The sequence below is a fragment of the Acomys minous genome, assembly GCF_964271855.1.
Source record: "Acomys minous genome assembly, chromosome: 13".
Taxonomy (NCBI): domain Eukaryota; kingdom Metazoa; phylum Chordata; class Mammalia; order Rodentia; family Muridae; genus Acomys; species Acomys minous.
The window spans coordinates 83703517-83720745 of NC_140495.1; the positions used below are offsets into that span (position 1 = coordinate 83703517).

The 17229-nt window shown below is 41.9% G+C and overlaps 1 protein-coding gene across 7 annotated transcripts in view; it reads right to left on the minus strand.

Annotated features, from left to right (window-relative positions):
* Positions 1–17229, minus strand: part of SATB1 (SATB homeobox 1) — a 94928-nt gene that overhangs the window by 36529 nt on the left and 41170 nt on the right. For all 7 annotated transcript variants that reach the window (XM_084753322.1, XM_084753320.1, XM_084753321.1 and 4 more), the window contains exons 6-7: positions 9867–9978; positions 6871–7325 (exon numbers count right to left, since the gene is read on the minus strand). In XM_084753322.1, coding sequence (XP_084609448.1) covers positions 6871–7325; positions 9867–9978 — 567 coding nt within the window. The remainder of the gene's footprint in view (positions 1–6870; positions 7326–9866; positions 9979–17229) is intronic.

Genomic DNA, 17229 nt, shown 5'->3' on the forward strand with positions numbered 1-17229 from the left:
TGCTTTCCTCCTAATGTATTTGGAGAGTAGTCTGAAGCAAACGTACAGCACCGGCTGCTCTGACTACATGATAAGACTTCAATCTTAAGCCTGCTTCCTTGACTCAGACATATTAGCAAGCCACAGTAGCACTGCATTTGCACAATTTGACAGTCCACCCCACCCAAACCTTGCAGAAATGGTCAAAAGCGTACTTTTGAGTGAGAGAGGGCAAAATAGACTCCCCAAAGCATTAATATTGGGGTCTGTTTACGGTTTCTCAGAACTATTAACCTGGTTTCCTTCCAAATTCCTCACATCCACGCATCATGTCGCCTTCTGCAGTATGTGCGCACAGAGAGGATGAGAACACTGTCCCTTTAAAATAAACCACTTGATTTATAAGCTGGTGTTTAAGGGGAAAAGAACCCCCTGCACTTTCATATGAAATGGTGATTAAGAACTGAGGTGCTGCCGGGTGTGGTGGCGCACGCCTTTAATCTCAGCACTTGGGAGGCAGAGGCTGGTGGATCACTGTGAGTTCGAGGCCAGCCTGGTCTACAAAGCAAGTCTAGGACAGCTGAGGCTACACAGAGAAACCCTGTCTCATAAAACCAAAACCAAAACCAAACAACAACAACAAAAAAGAACTGAGGAACTGAGGTGCTTATCTTTCTGTCCTTGGTGCTAACTAGTAACTGCAACTGTGTCTACTGAGAACAAAACATCCTGCCATCTGAACTCAGATGCAAACAGGTATTCAATCATCCAGCTGTTTGCCTTGTACTAGGCCAACCAATAATCGGACAATTTCTGATGCGTCTTGTGGAAATGAACACACATGTCACACGCAAACTCTGTGTCATTGCTCCTGCAAAAATGCTATATACTTAAAACAAACAAACAAACAAACAAACAAACAAAAACTGCTTGGAAACAAGGCACGGTGGCATGCTTATACTCCCAGTCCTAGGAAGGATGAAACAGTAAGATCACACTTTTGAGGCCAGCTAGACTACACAGCGTGACCTAGCCTCAAAAACATACATACATCATATATACATATCACACACACACACACACACACACACACACACACACACACACACGCACACACACACACAAAACAAAAAAATATGGCTGGTAAAGCAATATATAGCAAGTGTACAGGAATGTGTAAATAGATCAAAACACTGAGTATATACAAAATGCCATGAAATCCTCAAGTATAACACACTAATGCCTTATAGTTATGTTGTTTATACTGAAACAATTATGTGTATGTAGACTACATATAGAAAAGGGGGACACTGGGGTACACCCTAACCGTCATTATGAACTATGACTAATGTCAGGAAAGAATCAAGGCCTTGAGGCCTTCCAGCCAAGGCAGTCGAGCACGTCACTAAAGTCACCATTGTGTGGTACTTTGTAAAATGTCAACCTGCATGATGCTGCTAACTAGTCAGTAAACTCAGAAACAAATCAGGGGCAAAGATACCCTGTAAATATTTCGGTTCTTCCTACAGAGTACTTGAAATAGACGTGTTAACTCTCAAAAAGACAAAGTAATACTTCACGTATCTCTTATTGAAAATGTTCCCCAGCAGAAAGAACTATGGTACGAAAGTCAAGTCCATGAGAAAAGCCCACAAAACACTTTCTTTGAAGTCCTGTTAACAGAAGACTAAGTCAGGGGTGTGGCTCGGCTAGAAGACAGATCATCACTTGGGAGGGAATTTGGTTTGAAATCAGCAAACCTTCCATTTAAGCACAGGAGTGCTGCCTCTGCAGAACCCTTGCCCCAAAACTTAAACATCCCTTGGAGTGGATGTAGGTTTCCTGCCTGGAGTTCACCAATTCTCTGATACAGTGTTGTAAACCCCAGACAGTCAAAGAGCTTAAGCAGGCAGTGTAGACAGTCTACTGTGTTTCAGAAAACTTTTTTTTTTTTTTTTTGGCCCAGAGCTTTCAATGAGGGGAGTGCCCCCTGGTGGAAATGCCTGAAAAATGTTGTTAGAAACCATATGATTAGTGTTAATTTTTAAAAATTACTTAGAGATATGGGACAGCCTGGATGGGTATGAGCAGTGTTAGAACCCAGATACTAGAGTGCACGTCTTGGTCCTCTTCGGCTTGTTGTTGGAATGGCTTATGAATTCAATACGTATGGGACCCCTTTCCCCATCTTATATAGGTAGATACAGTGCAGTCTTTCCAGGTTAGGCTAAAGTCATTTGTATTCATTCCTCTTGACTGACTGACTGACTGGTAGATCATTACCCACAATCCATCATACTACAGAAATGTGAAGGCCATGCACCCTGTCATATCACAGAACCAGCCGAGGTACCAAATTTAAGTTCAGCCTTTTTGTGTATGATAGGTGCTCAATAAATTCACTGAACTACATTAGGTAAAATCATTAGTAATCTTGTTTCCACAAGGAACTCAAAAACTTAAAATATTATGAAGGGAGTTCCCAACACATCATACATATTAATTTCACAGGAAATAAGAAGCTGCCATTCATTGGGATTTCACATCTTACAAATAATTAGATGTGTGTTGTATATATGAAAATACAAATTTATTCTGCATTGTCATTACTTAGTGGTTAAGTGAGAGGCCTGTTTTTTTTTTCTCAAATTCAATTAAAGAGTGCATTTACTTATAAATTCCTAAACCTCTCCTTTTCACATTCCGACAAGAGTTGTACAAGTTATTACAAGTAGAATTCATTAGTAATTGCAAAAGAAAGAAAACCTCCAATAAATATTATCAGTACCTCCAAAAGCTCATTATAAATTCTTTAAAACAGCAGATAAGCGAAAGAGACGGCCAATCTGAACAAAAAGCCTGTCTGGCCTCCAGTTTGTCTCCTCTTTGAACATAATCACTGATTAAAATAGATTTTTATCAGCTCTGTGGAACTTCAAAGCCCTCAGAAAGAAAGAAAAAAAATTAAAAAACGATTTGAGGAAACCTCTCCCCTAAAGAGAAAGATTAGAATATTCTTCGGGCTCCCTGCCTGTTTGGTGAGTTCCTGATCACATGTCCAGGTAAAAGACTATTTTCAAACTCCACCTGCTCATGGAATCATGCCAAGCAAGTTATAAGGAGATGCATTCATCCCTGTCCCCCGGTAGGCTCGTCAAGAGCTGCCACCCAGATAATGGCACCTTTTTACCTTTTATTCAATAGTGATATGGATAGTAGACTTTTCTTAAATTACACTGAAGAATTATAGGAAGACAGGAGTGATTTCTGTTATACTTAAGCAGGTGAATTTCTCTCCACCACATAATTCACAGAACTCAAATTCAATAAAACATTGCATGATGGTCCATTACTGTTATCAGTTTTGAAATAATCCATCTTCGTTCTTTATTTTACTGGAAAAATAAAGTGTGCCAAAGACAGGTGGGAGGAGACTGAGGGGGGAAAAGCCACTGAACAGCATCAGAGTTAAACTCTAGGTTTTATTTAAGTCTGTAAGGACATACATTTTCTTTAACTGACAGCGTTAGAGAGAGGTGAACTGAAAGGTGTAAGGGCTGAAGCACCGGCACTCACGTCTGGCCATAGGTTGCCATTAAAAAGACATCAAGTAGACATAACCGAACGAATGGCATATGCTAAAAGCTACTATCCTCAGCAGCAGTGAAATAACATACGCCTATCATTCAGAAAGGGAACACTCCTTAACACAAGCAATTATATAAATTCCACCATAAATGTTCAGAAATGGTAGACTTTCCACCCCCCTCCAACATCATATGTGACAGTCATGAGGGGATTATGGTTTAATTTGGAAAGCCCTATTTGAGATAATGAGGAAAAAAAAAAAAATAAAGTTGCTCAGAGCTGTCAATGACTAAAATAATCCTAACCGTGCTACTTACTACGCCGATGGACTACCATACTCGGCACAGGGTGCGGTGTCTTTCTCTACCCATATCAAAACTTTGCCTTTTTTTATGCACATATTTTTACGGTAATGTTTGAACCCGGGTTGGAACAGCACGCTGAAACAGGAGCACACCAACTCCGAGATGTGCGATGTAACTGCAGAGCTCTTGTCGCTACATATGCATCAGCATGTGTATTTTCGTACCCCGCACTCACACCCTACTCTCACTCTGCACCTGCTTTTATTGAAATGCATACACTCTGAAATAAACACACTACATGCATTCATATGAATGTATAATCACTGAACTAAATGCAGCTGTGTGTCGGCGCGTGTATGTGGTTTTTAAGTATGACCACTGAGAAATACATACATGCTTGTGTGTGCAAAAGCTGGCTGTCAATGGACATTTAAATATCCACATAAAACATCATATTTAAAAAAAAAAAAATCCAAACAAGGGCCAGCATGTCTTTCCACTAAGACACACCAATCACCAATACATAAAGGTTTAAAATTAAGTCAGTTTATCAATAAACCCAGCGCTCCAAATAATTCTTGAGTGGTGATATTTTTTTTTTCTTCTAAATTGCCCATTTAAAAAGTGGTATATGGTTGAGGCTATACCATGCTGTCAATACTCAGAAAAATGAACTCACTGCTCCTCATGTGAACCATGGAGAACAACCTTTTTAAAGGCACTAATTCATCTAAAAAGAGAGAATTCACCACTTACTGTAATAAATCCTACAGATAGCCACAAACGTTCTGTGTAAGAACCAGAGACAGACAAATAGTCAGCACTTGGCAGCCACAGCTCAGAGCTAACTACGCTGGCCCCACCCTCCACTCTTCTCACACACAGCACACACCCTTTCTGCTTTAGTATACAACTATTTGCTCAATTTTTCAAGGGCTTATCAGTAAATCTATAATCTGTGTCTGTGTCAATGCTGTCTTTGTCTGAAGGCTTTTAATTGAATTCAATAAACATTATCCGACTTTTATGTAGAGTTCCAGTTTTGGGCCCAGTATTAAGCATTACTGGTAATTACTGTATTTACAAAGTAAAGAATGTGACCACAAATCAGAATTTCTAGGGGGTGACTTTTGATGCGCTGATCTTTTAAAATTATCGCCCCCAACTGAATTAAAGGGTCATATTAAATTTACTAGCTAATAATGAAAACAGTTTTAAAGCTGTAAAAACATGGATCTTGGTTTAAGAAAAAAAATACAAAGTTTTAACCTAAGACATAACCCAGTGTAAAATCCATCCTTTTAAAAACAGAACAATGACAAACAAAAAAGCCGAGAACAGAAAACAGTCGAAGAAATTGAGAACAAGGGCTGGGAAGGCCGCACTGGGCCTCCAGGACCTCAATCTAGCTAGTCAGAGCCAGCTAAACACAGGCAACAGCTGGGGCTCTCCCAGGTACAGGAACTCTGCTGACAAGGAATTAATATTACATTATTTTTATACCAGAATTTTATTTTTATAATTGTGTAATAAACAAAATAGAATAAAGATAAAAATTAGTTGGGCAAAAGAAAAGGAAAAAAGAAACAGTAAAAACAAGAAAACTAAAAAAACAAAACAAAACAAAACAGAACATTGTCATCAATGTTAAATGTTCCTATTTTAGTGTGCCTTGGCTAAAAATAAACACCATATACTTTATATTAGGTTGTAAACACACACACACACACACACACACACACACACACACACACACACACATAAAACCTTTATAAACTCTAAGATAAAAGATACTCCCCTGCAGAGAGTATGTCTCACAAGAATTTGCCCAGGAGGGAAAAGGCGTAAACATTAGGGCCATCTGTAGGCCTCAATGGGAAATCTAAATTGAGTATTCAAAACTAATGCCTACAGCCAACCCAGCACAAGGCCTGTTGGATAGATAGGCCTGAAATACCACCAAGCCACACCTATTCCTCCACTGCCCAGGGAGTGCTACAGTTCGATAGGAGGATAAGAGATCTGTTTATAACCGGGCGTGGTGGCACACACCTTTAATCCTAGCACTTGACAGAGGCAGGCGGATCACTGTGAGTTCGAGGCTAGCCTGCTTACAAAATGAGTCCAAGATAACCAGGTCTACACAGGGAAACCCTGCCTCAGAAAACAAAAACAAAAACAAAATTTAAAAATGATTTGTTTGTTTGTTTTGAGACAGGGTTTCTCTGTGTAGCCTTGGCTATCCTGGGACTCACTCTGTAGACCAGGCTGGCCTCCTACTCAAGAGATTCCCCTGCCTCTGCCTCCTGAGTGCTGGGATTAAAGGCATGCACCATCATTACCTGGAGTGAAAAGAGATTTTTTTTTTATGGCTCTGGACTTATATTTTTTTAAGTGTGCTTTCTCTGGTCTGAGGTAAGGTTTGTCAAACCACCAGAAAACCTCTAGGACTCTGGGAAAGGGGGCACTGTACAATGTGCACACAGTGTCATAAGAAACCACACTTTGGCCAATGCATATAACACTACTACAAAGATGAGGGAAAACAAAAGGTTGAGATGTAGAAGAACGTAAGTCACAGAGAAAGGCAAACTAAGAAACACTTGTGGAGAATTAGATGACGCAGGTCACCATCAAGCGATATTAGCATCAAAAAAAGAAAAAAAGTTGTTAAAGAATTTCAACAAAGCACATTATTTAAGTCTGATACGAACAGAAACGTGGAAAAAGACACTAGGCTAGACACATCTTCACCATCTATTACTAACAACTTACTACCCCTATGGGATGAGTATAGACAACGCCCGTAGTTTGGCCCTGAAAGGAGAGCACAGCAAAGGGAAAGAAGTGACAGAATTTAGGCACCACAGCAACGAGCAACGTGATCCCATGTTAAAGGAAGTTAACCCAGGGCAAACGAACAACCAGCAGCATAGATGCGGCTCAGGCGTGAAGCAAGGGAAGGAGAAGAGAGGCAGAACAACCAAACAAAACTGACCTGAGTTCTGTTAAAAGCCACGCGTGCAAACACTGCCTGGGAGATTCCTGCTCGCTTCAGTTCATCCCGCACCCACTGGTAGATTTCTGAAGAGACTTCCGTGTTCGTTGAAACCTGCTGCTCCAAAGGCTTATTCATAGACCTACTGACAGGGGGAGGGTGGTTCAAGTATTGTTGGTTTAAGGACTGCTGGGCTAAGAGTCTGTTGACTGCATACTGCTGGTTCAGCAACTGGGCCATCACCAGCTGCTGGTTGACCAGCTGAGGGCTGATAGGTGTTGACACAAGCCCAGGGTGCAGGTTCGGAAGAGGGGTCCGGACAGAGGGCTGGCTGCCGTGGGAGAGCTGTGCAGGGGATGGAGGCTGCTCAGCTGTGTTCCCTGGGACAGGCTGCTGGCCAAAATTGACGTGGTTGGCACCTTGCTGGGATAGCTCAGACAGACTATCCATTTCAACTAAAATAGGAAATAAAGGAAAATCAAGTTCAGACAGCAATACAAAAAAAAATAATATTCTGATCATTGCTAATGTAAGAAATATAAAGAAGACAGCAAGCAAAGGACACACTGCAGAGTAAGGACGTCACGATACAGGACACAGCTGACTTAGGCTGTGGGTGTTTTCCTCTGCAGACAGTTCCACACAGGCTGAGTACAGACTAGCACTTCTGGTTTGAAGTGTGGCTTAGTTTTAAGGCAGCGGTTCTCAATCTGTGAGTTGTGACTTCTTTGGCAAACCTCTATATCCAAAAAAATATTTACATTGTGATTCAGAATCATAGCAGAATTACAATTAGGAAGTAGTAACAAAAATAATTTTATGGCTGGGGTCACCACAGCATGAGGAACTGTACTGAAGGGTCACAGCGTTAGGAAGGTTGAGCGCCACTGACTTAAGGCATAAAATCTACCATATACACGTTTGTGTGTGTGTGTGTGTGAGTGTGTGAGTGTGTGTGTGTGTGTGTGTGTGTGTGTGTGTGTGTGTGTGTGTGTATGCGCGTGCGTGTTTGCTTTAAAGTCACACTATTTACTGGTTCTCAGTTATAAGTGCAAGAAGGCTTTATAAGCAATGGTTGTTTCTTTTAAGATGGCTTCAAAAATATCGTTAGCTACGTGGGTAACTAGAAGCCATGAGCTAAACTAAAAGCAAATAAACTATGATTTAAAAACAACAACAACAACTAAAGACAAAAATTACAGATACTTCTTTATTATATTAACTCTAGCAATCCAGGCATAAGAAGGAAGCAGTATGTATGATAAGGGTATAATAAGATGGGCATACCAGCCGGCTGCCATGCTTGGCATCATACGTGGCTTGTTTCATTTAAGTCCCATCACAGACACTAAGGACATCAGCAAACATTTCTGAGGACGAAGGGAAGGCATGGAGTAGAGCAAGCCAGCACACCCAAGTGTGGCCAAAGCTCCTGTGCTCCTAACAGAAGCTGTGGTTCTCAGCAGATGCTAAAGAAGGAGCAGGGAACTGTCCTGCTACAGTGGTGGTGGCGCTGTCACCACTCTGCGATTTATTCCCACCTACCCGGGATGAGTGCTTCTCCCCTGGCTAGAACATTCGTGTGGATTGGCTGAGAGTCAGCTCTAACTGTGTCAAATGCTTTGCTGCTACACAGAAGAGACTAGAGGGAGGCTAGAAAGCAGAGTGTAACATAAACAGGTAAGCTTTTTCCGAAGGGCCACATTTCCCATGTATAGGCTCTGTTTGGATTTTAAATCATCATCATTTCTCCTTTCGTGAAACGCGCAGATTTTATAATCAGAGGAACTGGTCATCTTGCTGTACTCAATGATAATATGCAAAAATGTAACGAAGAATGAGAAGAAACCTTAAGTTTCTACCAGTGATATCAGCCCAACTGGGCCACTCACATGGAACAGTGGTTCAAGCAGTTATTCCAAAAACCGGTGCATTGCCTTCATTACAGCCCTAAGCTATAAAAGGCAAAGAATCTGTTTTGGTAGATGGATGGCTTTTCTTCAAATATTAAAAGCTAAAACATGCTCAAAATTCAGGTCTCTTGTCCCTAAGTCTTTAGGAAACGTTATTATTGTTGTTATCATTAAATGAATGTGACGGTGATTAACAGAGATTTACAATAGGGCATGAGGGGCTTTGTCTAAGAGGCACCCCAATCCTGTCTAATTTTAACAGGTATTGTTTGGAAGGTACAGTATGTGAAAAAGGAAGGTACATTAACCTTAACCACAGTGTTTGCTCCCGTGAGCACTAACAGATTCACAGCAGAGAAAATGCCAGACTCCATCCAAATGCTCAGCCACAGCATGTAACTGTGACCTGTCATTTTACACCTCAGCTCATCTTGATGCATGTCCTACGTAACAAGTGTTGACCTAACACAGCATATTCAGAGAAGGCGCTAGGCTGGAACTGAAAGTTCAGAAATGACAGTGTTGGTTCTGTTCCAGATAGGAAAGCAAGTGCCTACCTACGGCGGGGTCTGAAGCCATAAAAAACCCACTCCATCTCAGTGGTAGAAAGCAAACTGTCTTTAGCAAGTCAGATGCACTTACGTATTGTTTAAAGGCTGGTGTGAAAGCAGGCCCTTTCTCTCCCCCCCCCCCACCCAAACAAAAGCAAAAACCCTTAAAGCATGATTATGTCTGTGAGAAATCACAGCTGATATTAGTTATTCAAGGCCTGGTTAGGCCTTCACTGAGATGCTATAAAATGACAGCTCTCCTCCTCACGCCTCGATTTCCTGCGTGTCTGACAACCGAGTCAGCGCGGCTGATTTAAACACAAACATTTATTGAATTTAATTATCTCATTATACTCATACCCACTCCCCCACCCCCAAAGAAACATTCTAAATTGATCTCTAATTGGGCAATCAAAAGATCTGGCTTTCGATGTGACTTTGATAAACCCCCAAATGACATGCAATGGTATGTCGCCGCTGCAAAAGGGGGTGGGTTTTTTTTTCTTCTTCTTCTTCTTCTCCTTTTGCTTACCCATCATATCCTTTGTCTTCTTGAAATGTTTGTACCACCTTCCAAATTCTTGACATTTTGCTGCGGAGACATTTGCATAGTACGTGCTGTTCACAATGGAGGAGATCATACTCTGTGTGGAGAGGGAGAACACGTGTAATACATCATGGCACGAGGTGGAGGCGGGGGGGGGGGGGCGCATTGCCCACAACTTCAGCTGTGGGAACTGCTTTCACTTTCTCTAAATCAACTGGGACCAGAGCTTCGGCGTCTTGGAAGTCATTAAGTAGATCGTCGAATGCTTATCTAAGTAGCAAGCAGAAGCTCACACACCACTGTCTGCTCTAGCAGTCTTTACCCAGTCTCTATCCAGATCCCAAGGAGGCTGGTTTGCAGCATGGTGACTGAATATGACACGTTTGCTGTCCGAAGCATAGTCCAGGCACCACAGCCATGGACACTGCCTGGAGGCCTGCCTGAGATCCAGTCTGGAGGCCTTTCTTTGACCTCCGCTCTCCGGCTGCACCATCCAGCCTAGGACAGAAGGCATGGTCAAGTAGGAGGGATCTTTTTTTTCCCTCATTTTCTTGTTCATATTATAGTGCTCAGCTGCTGGTACATTAACAGTGCTCAGAGGTCCCACTTGAGCCAACTATCAAGAGCCTGTCTCAGAAGATGAGCATCTTCAGACTTGATTGCTGGCTTTATCAAGTAAAGAAAGCTTGAGTTGTGAACTTCAAATGCCCAGAAAATGTTTAAATACATACATTTTTGTGCTAATTAAATTTTAAGAGTTCCATCTACCAAAAAGAAAAGAAAAGAAAAAAAGAAAGATAAAGAAAGGACTATTTGTCATTTTTCCCTTGTTTTAAAAACGAAACAAACAGCTGGGCGTGGTGGCGCACGCCTTTAATCCCAGCACTCGGGAGGCAGAGGCAGGCGGATCGCTGTGAGTTCGAGGCCAGCCTGGTCTACAAAGTGAGTCCAGGACAGCCAAGGCTACACAGAGAGACCCTGTCTCAAAAAACCAAAAAACAAAACAAAACAAAACAAAACAAAACAAAAAAACGAAACAAACAAACAAACAAAACTTGAAGAGCTGGGCATAGTGGTGCATGCCTTTAATTCCAGCACTTGGGAGGGAGAGGCGGGCAGATCTCTGATTCCTAGATAAGCCTGATTTATATTGCGAGTTCCAGTCCAGGTCAGACTCACAGTGAGACCCTGACTCAAACAAATGGAAAAGCACTGAACATAGCCAGCCCTTTAATATGTAAAAATGAAGACAATAATGTTAATGTATCACTAAGAGAAAGTTTAAAGTAAAAGATAGAAAACTCAACCACATTTTCAACAAGCAAAAGCATTTTTCCCAGATAATTTTGGTTAGAGTAATTGCTGTTGACTTCATTCCTGGTTCACCCACAGTCTCTAGTAGCTAAATTAACTCCCTACTGAGCCTTACGAGTGAGACTGAAGCCCCAAGTCTCCTGGTCCTGTGAGCTGATACTTAAGAGCTTAAATTTCAGACTGGCTGCTCTACAGGGGAACAGCTTACAGAAGACTCCATTGTCAGGAGGCCACGAACAACCAGAAAAGCCAGTTTGGGGACAAGAATATTTTTATATCATTATCTTCTTCACGCTACTTCAAATGTAAAGCTCTTTGGGTTATTATTAACTCTGACATCCACCATTGGTGTTAATTTTGCAGTGCACACACATTCCTGTAATGTGCAAGTTTCGGGGATCCTCTATAGAACTAGGTAAGCTGGGGTGCATTATTTATGTAAAACACAGCTATCTCTCCAATGAGGCCCTGTGATAGCTTTTTTTTTTTACCTCCGCACACTTTCTGCTTTATAGTCATTTTTACATTTTATTTCCCTAATAAGACATTCTTAATGCACTCGTGAAGCCCTGCCATTAATCCAATAGCTTGCAATTTCACTAAGAGCCTTCCCCCCACCACCACCACCACCCCCGGTCCACAGTGCAAAAAGACACTTAGCAGGTTGCCAAAAGCAGAGCTAGAGGCCTACCTGGTCCAACAATCCACCAACTTCCGTCTCACTTACTGTACTAAGAACAGATCAACACTATTAGACTACAGTACAACTGTTGAGATCACTGCTAGACAATGACAATCTGCAGATGGAGGACAGCTGATGTTCCTACACTTTGGCCCAATTTCTTAAATAAATAAATAAATAAATAAATAAATCACACTTTACCGAGACATTCTGACACTCTCGTATGTTACTCTAACACAGCATAGAAGTTCACACATGTAGAGACATCCAAACTTGCACATTTTTGCAGAGGTTGTCGGTGACCAGCCAGTCTGCTTTGTTTTCCCTAGTTCTATCTATCACACTTATTGATGCACTGGCCGGTATGAAGAACACAAAGATGGGAAAGACACAGCCTCTGCCCAAGAAGTTTGTCACCTATTAGGAAGTAGGTGATGCACTACGACCTTTCAATATAATGTGACTCTTTGCACGAATGGTGGGAGAGGAAAGGGGAGAATGCATAATGTGAGTGAAAACGTTCTGAAATACTTTAATAAAATTAAAGCTCACGTGTAAAAGTGCTATGCAGTTCACTATTATCCATACATAGAAAGTAACATCCATACGTGCCCTGTTATCAACGCTTCACCCGTCCCCTGCTCAACCCTAAATTTGTAGGCTGTGCTGTAAAGTGGTGTCACTATGTTAGATTACCTGGACGCCTTCTTCACTTCCCTACTTCCTCTTTGGACTTATATTGTATGCTAACACAGATCGGTCAAAGATGCTTTCAGTAGGGCCACTGAAGAGACGGGGGAGCAGGAAAAGGTGCCTGCTAAGCCAAATTACCTGAGTTCAACGCTCAGGAATTATATAGTAAAGAACTGACACTCCTCACACACACTCTAGCACACAAACATGTTCATACACACAGGTACTCACACACACACACCACACACAGAGAGGGGGGGAGAGGGAGGGAGGGAAGGAGGGGGGCAGAGAGAGAGAGAGAGAGAGAGAGAGAGAGAGAGAGAGAGAGAGCCGTAAATAACAGGAGAATAGAAAATTTAATTTTCAAAATTATGTCTTCTCGTGTATGTGTAGGTGTGTCTCTTCCTTAGTTTCAGAGACAGTCTCTTCCTAAAAATAGAGCTCATGGGTTGAGCTGACTAGCTGGCCAGTTAGCCACGGGAACCCTCCTGCTCCAGCTCGTAGGTACTGGAATTCCAAGCAGCTGCATGAAGCTCCCTGTGTTAAGTGCTGGGGATCCATTTCACGTCTTCGTGCATGTGCAACGAGCGTAGTACCCACTGAGGCCTCTCCCTATCTCCACAGAAATCTCCTTAGGAAAATCAAAGGATGCACTAATTCAGTGTAGTACTGAGTCAGGTCAAGGCAAACAGCAAAGAAACACCTTGCCATCTGTTTCAACATCTCAGCTCAATGAAGCTGGGATGATCTCACAGCAGATACCAGGAAAAGACACCCAACTCCTCAGACCTAGCTGTAGGCCCAAAGCTCTTGCAGCTCTGACTAGGAGCTGTCCATCCTTCAGGCTCTACTGTGGCCTGCGTCCTGCCAGGCCATCCCACCTTCCTAACACTGCATACACTGAACATTTCTTCTAGACTTAACCCCAGATGGCCTGGGTGCTCACCACAAGGTTGACCACACCTAGTGATGGCAGAGGGCCACCAAAAGGAAGCACTCCTTTGGGTCACTGGGATACCCTCCTCCCCTTTATCTTCAAGGTCAAAGGCAATAGCATTACTGTCAAGTGAGCCTGTAAATCCCAACCTCTCCAGGTTTTTCTTTTCTTCTTCTTCCTCCTCTTCCTCCTCCTCCTCCTCTTCCCCCTCCTCTCCTTTTTTAGACAGGGTTTCTCTGTGTAGCCTTGGCTGTCCTGGACTCACTTTGTAGACCAGGCTGGCCTTGAACTCACAGAGATCCGCCTGCCTCTGCCTCCTGAGTGCTGGGACTAAAGGCATGTGCCACCACTCCAAGTCAACTCCACAGATGTCTCCAAAGAGGCTGATGGTGTTTCCTGCTCTGCTTCCTTGGTGTCTACAGATATGGGCACTTTCAAAGACACAACTTGTGTGGTCAGTCTGTGGTCAGTAGGGTAAAAACATCAACAATGTGGGAGTCAATTCATCCAACTGACAAAATCCCCACACTATAAATTCTCAGTTCAAATGCTGCCACAGGGCACACTAACCAAAACTAGCCTCAGATCCCAGTGTTGGGAGATACAATTTAAAAGTTGGCAGAAACTGGCCGTGGATCTCCTAACCCTGGTGTGACACAATATTCTCATCCTAGTAGCCAAGTTGTAAGCTTTTCTAAGATCCATAAAGCACACGTCTGCTCCCCATGAGGAGCTTGGCTCTTCCCGAGTCTGCTAAAGTTCCGATCTGTAAGAGTGCCATCTTCCCAGAAACCCCAGCCCTCTAGAAGGGTACCATCTGCCACAGGCTGAGCCTCCTTTTCAGCCAAATACATTATTTATAACCTTTCTAATTGTGAAAAGGTAAGGGTGGAATTTTTCTAAAGCCTGACTTACATATTGTTGGAACATTCTGAACCTTTGCTCGAAAATCTGCAGGTCTCTCAATGTGAAAAACGGAAAAACGCAAGGAGCTGGTTGAGGTTACATAATTTTTCCAAATGTTATCTTCTTCCAAGCCCCGGCTAGGAAGCCACATGCGCCGCACTGTCTATGTATAATGCACTAAGAAATGAAGGAAGGTGGCTTTCGTGTGTAGCTTGGTCATCTCAGTGGCCAACCAGACTGGTCTGGGAGAAGTTCAGCCTTCTCAAGAACAAGATTGCCAACTGGGAAGGGACAGTGATCTGATTACCCTTCAAATTGCTTTGTTGTGCCTTTAACAACCCCCCTCAAAAAAAAAACACCCCAAAACAATGCTAATCAGGTTATTCAATCATTTAAACCAAAACTGTTCAAGCTTTTCTGCCAAATCAACCAACCACAGCAAAATCTGTTATCTCTGATTGCTCAGCTTCCAGTCAAAAAAAAAAAAAAAAAAAAAGAAAAAGAAAAAGAAAAAAAAACCCAGTTAACCCCCACTATTCCAAAAGTTTCCCAAAACACCCAGAAGCAGGCAAGCTGGGGAGGAGGAAGAGGCCAAGCCCTTTTTAAAGGGGTAAGCCCTGCTGCTCAGCATTTGCATAGGACAATCTATTCCTAGATGCCCGTCAGCAGCTCCCTGGTGTTTCTGAGATCGCCATGTTGGCCTTGGGCTCCCTACCGTGGCTGTTCAAACAGGACTGCAATGTCAGGATCATAACTTGCTTGGAACTTAGGTCTGGGCTAACTGAGGTGGGAGGAGAAAGAGGTGGATTCTACAAAATGGTGGTTCAGCCATAGCTGGAAGCTTGCAGGCTCCTTCAGCAGTGAGGGCAAGGGCTACCACACCTTATTTACACAATTATCTAAATACGATTAAACAGCTGATGGACAAATATTAAACTGGAAAATGTATAGTCATTTCAGCTTAATGTAATCCTCTTTCTGTAAACACCCAAGATGATTTTTTTTTCCAACCAGAACAGTCCTGACATCTCATAAGCCTAAGGGTGAATAGCAAGAGATTGTTTTTGATAGTTATAAATATTCAAAAGACATGCAGACCATCTGCTTTCATAATACAGGTAAAGCAAGACTGAAATGGTGGCTGCTGTATAAAAATGATTCTTTTAACAAAGTCTTCCTCTCCTCGAAACTATAAAGACAGATGTCAAAAACTGTTTACACAGAGCAATCAGGAGCGTGTAAAATGTAATATTCCTTTTACACACAGTGCTTGCTAAAGAGGTTTTTTTTTCTTTTTCTTCCCATCTGTGTGTTGCAACACATTTCTACAAGTTAAAAACATTTTTTTTTTCAAACAGAGATCTCATGAATACCCAAAAACATGCGATCTGGTTTCTGAATGCTAATTAATTTCAGCTAAGGAATCAGAGTATCTTCTTCCTGTAGGAAGGAATCTATGTTTTGAATTGGAAAACTCCAGAGAGACAACAAGGGGACTAATGACACACAGGTTCGGTTCCGTAAGGCTAATCTCATGGCTTTACCTCACTAGAGTGTATTTGTTCTGCCCAAGCTTGAAATGAGAACATGTCATAGCCAAAGTCTTTGTCAGAAAGTTGAAAATAATTGCTTTCTGACAGAAATACCTGCACATGGAAAATATACAAAAATAAAAACAAAAACCGACTTTTAAGTCCTGTCTGGTCTGAATGCTGTGGGAAACTCAAGAGTTATTTCCAGTGCTGGAATACTAATCTTGACATCCCCTTTTTATTTATTGTATTGGCGTCAAGCGTCAAGAAGGCATTAAACACATTTTTGTAATTTTCAGTAAAATGAACATTTTCCTAAACAATCTACTGAACTACCAGCTCCTTGGCATTTTCTGTTTTCTTTCTTTCTTTCTTTCTTTCTTTTTTTTTTTTGAGAAGCACAATTCCCCAGGTCTGTGTGTCCTTCCTCCTTAGGTAAGACTTGACTACAGACGGCTGAATCTCCTTACAGTTCTTTATATGTCGGTGGAAAAGTTGAAAGTCAAACTTGAGCTTTCTATCAAACACAGCTGAATCAACCATATGCAAACACTATTGTGATAGAGATTCTTTGTTAATGGGGTCTTGTTGGAATCCCAAAGAACATAAAGTACCACATGCAGGATCTTTCTTTTAAAAAGGCAGAACCTATAAGATGAGGTCTGGGCCTGAGGATGTTGGAAATAAGCAGGTAGTCCCTATCTGGTATTTGGGGATGGGAAGGAGGGAAAGGCACTTTTCTTTATGAAAGCAGGTGGCAGGACCACCAAGTGTCATACCCTCTAATGTCCTTGTTAGCTGGTGTCCCCCAAATTTTTCCCTCTGGGGTTTCTGTTCCATTCTAAATTATTATTCTCTTGGGAGTTACAACCAGAGCACCTTTGAAATCTCAATTTGTTAAGAAAAAGACAGATCACTTGGAAATGTCATTTAAACTTAAGTTGTCAAAGTTAGGGAGGGGTCCTGCCATTCTTGATCAATCCTGGTGCCTGAAAATGGCATTTTCATTCAAAGTAGTCAGGACATACCACTCAAAATCAAAACTCATTATAAAGGTCTCAAGGAAGACCAAAGAAAGTGAAAGAAAACACCCCCATCTCTGCTCTCATTTCCCCCCCCAATATATTTTCAAAAGTGAAAACATCATTATTTTGCAAAGCACAGATATCTTTGTAATAAATATCCAATAACACAAGTTGTAGCTTTTAAAGAAAATGCTGGTGTAGTTTCTGTTTCTCCCATATAATTAAAGCAATCTTACAAAAACCCCAGATGATATCATTT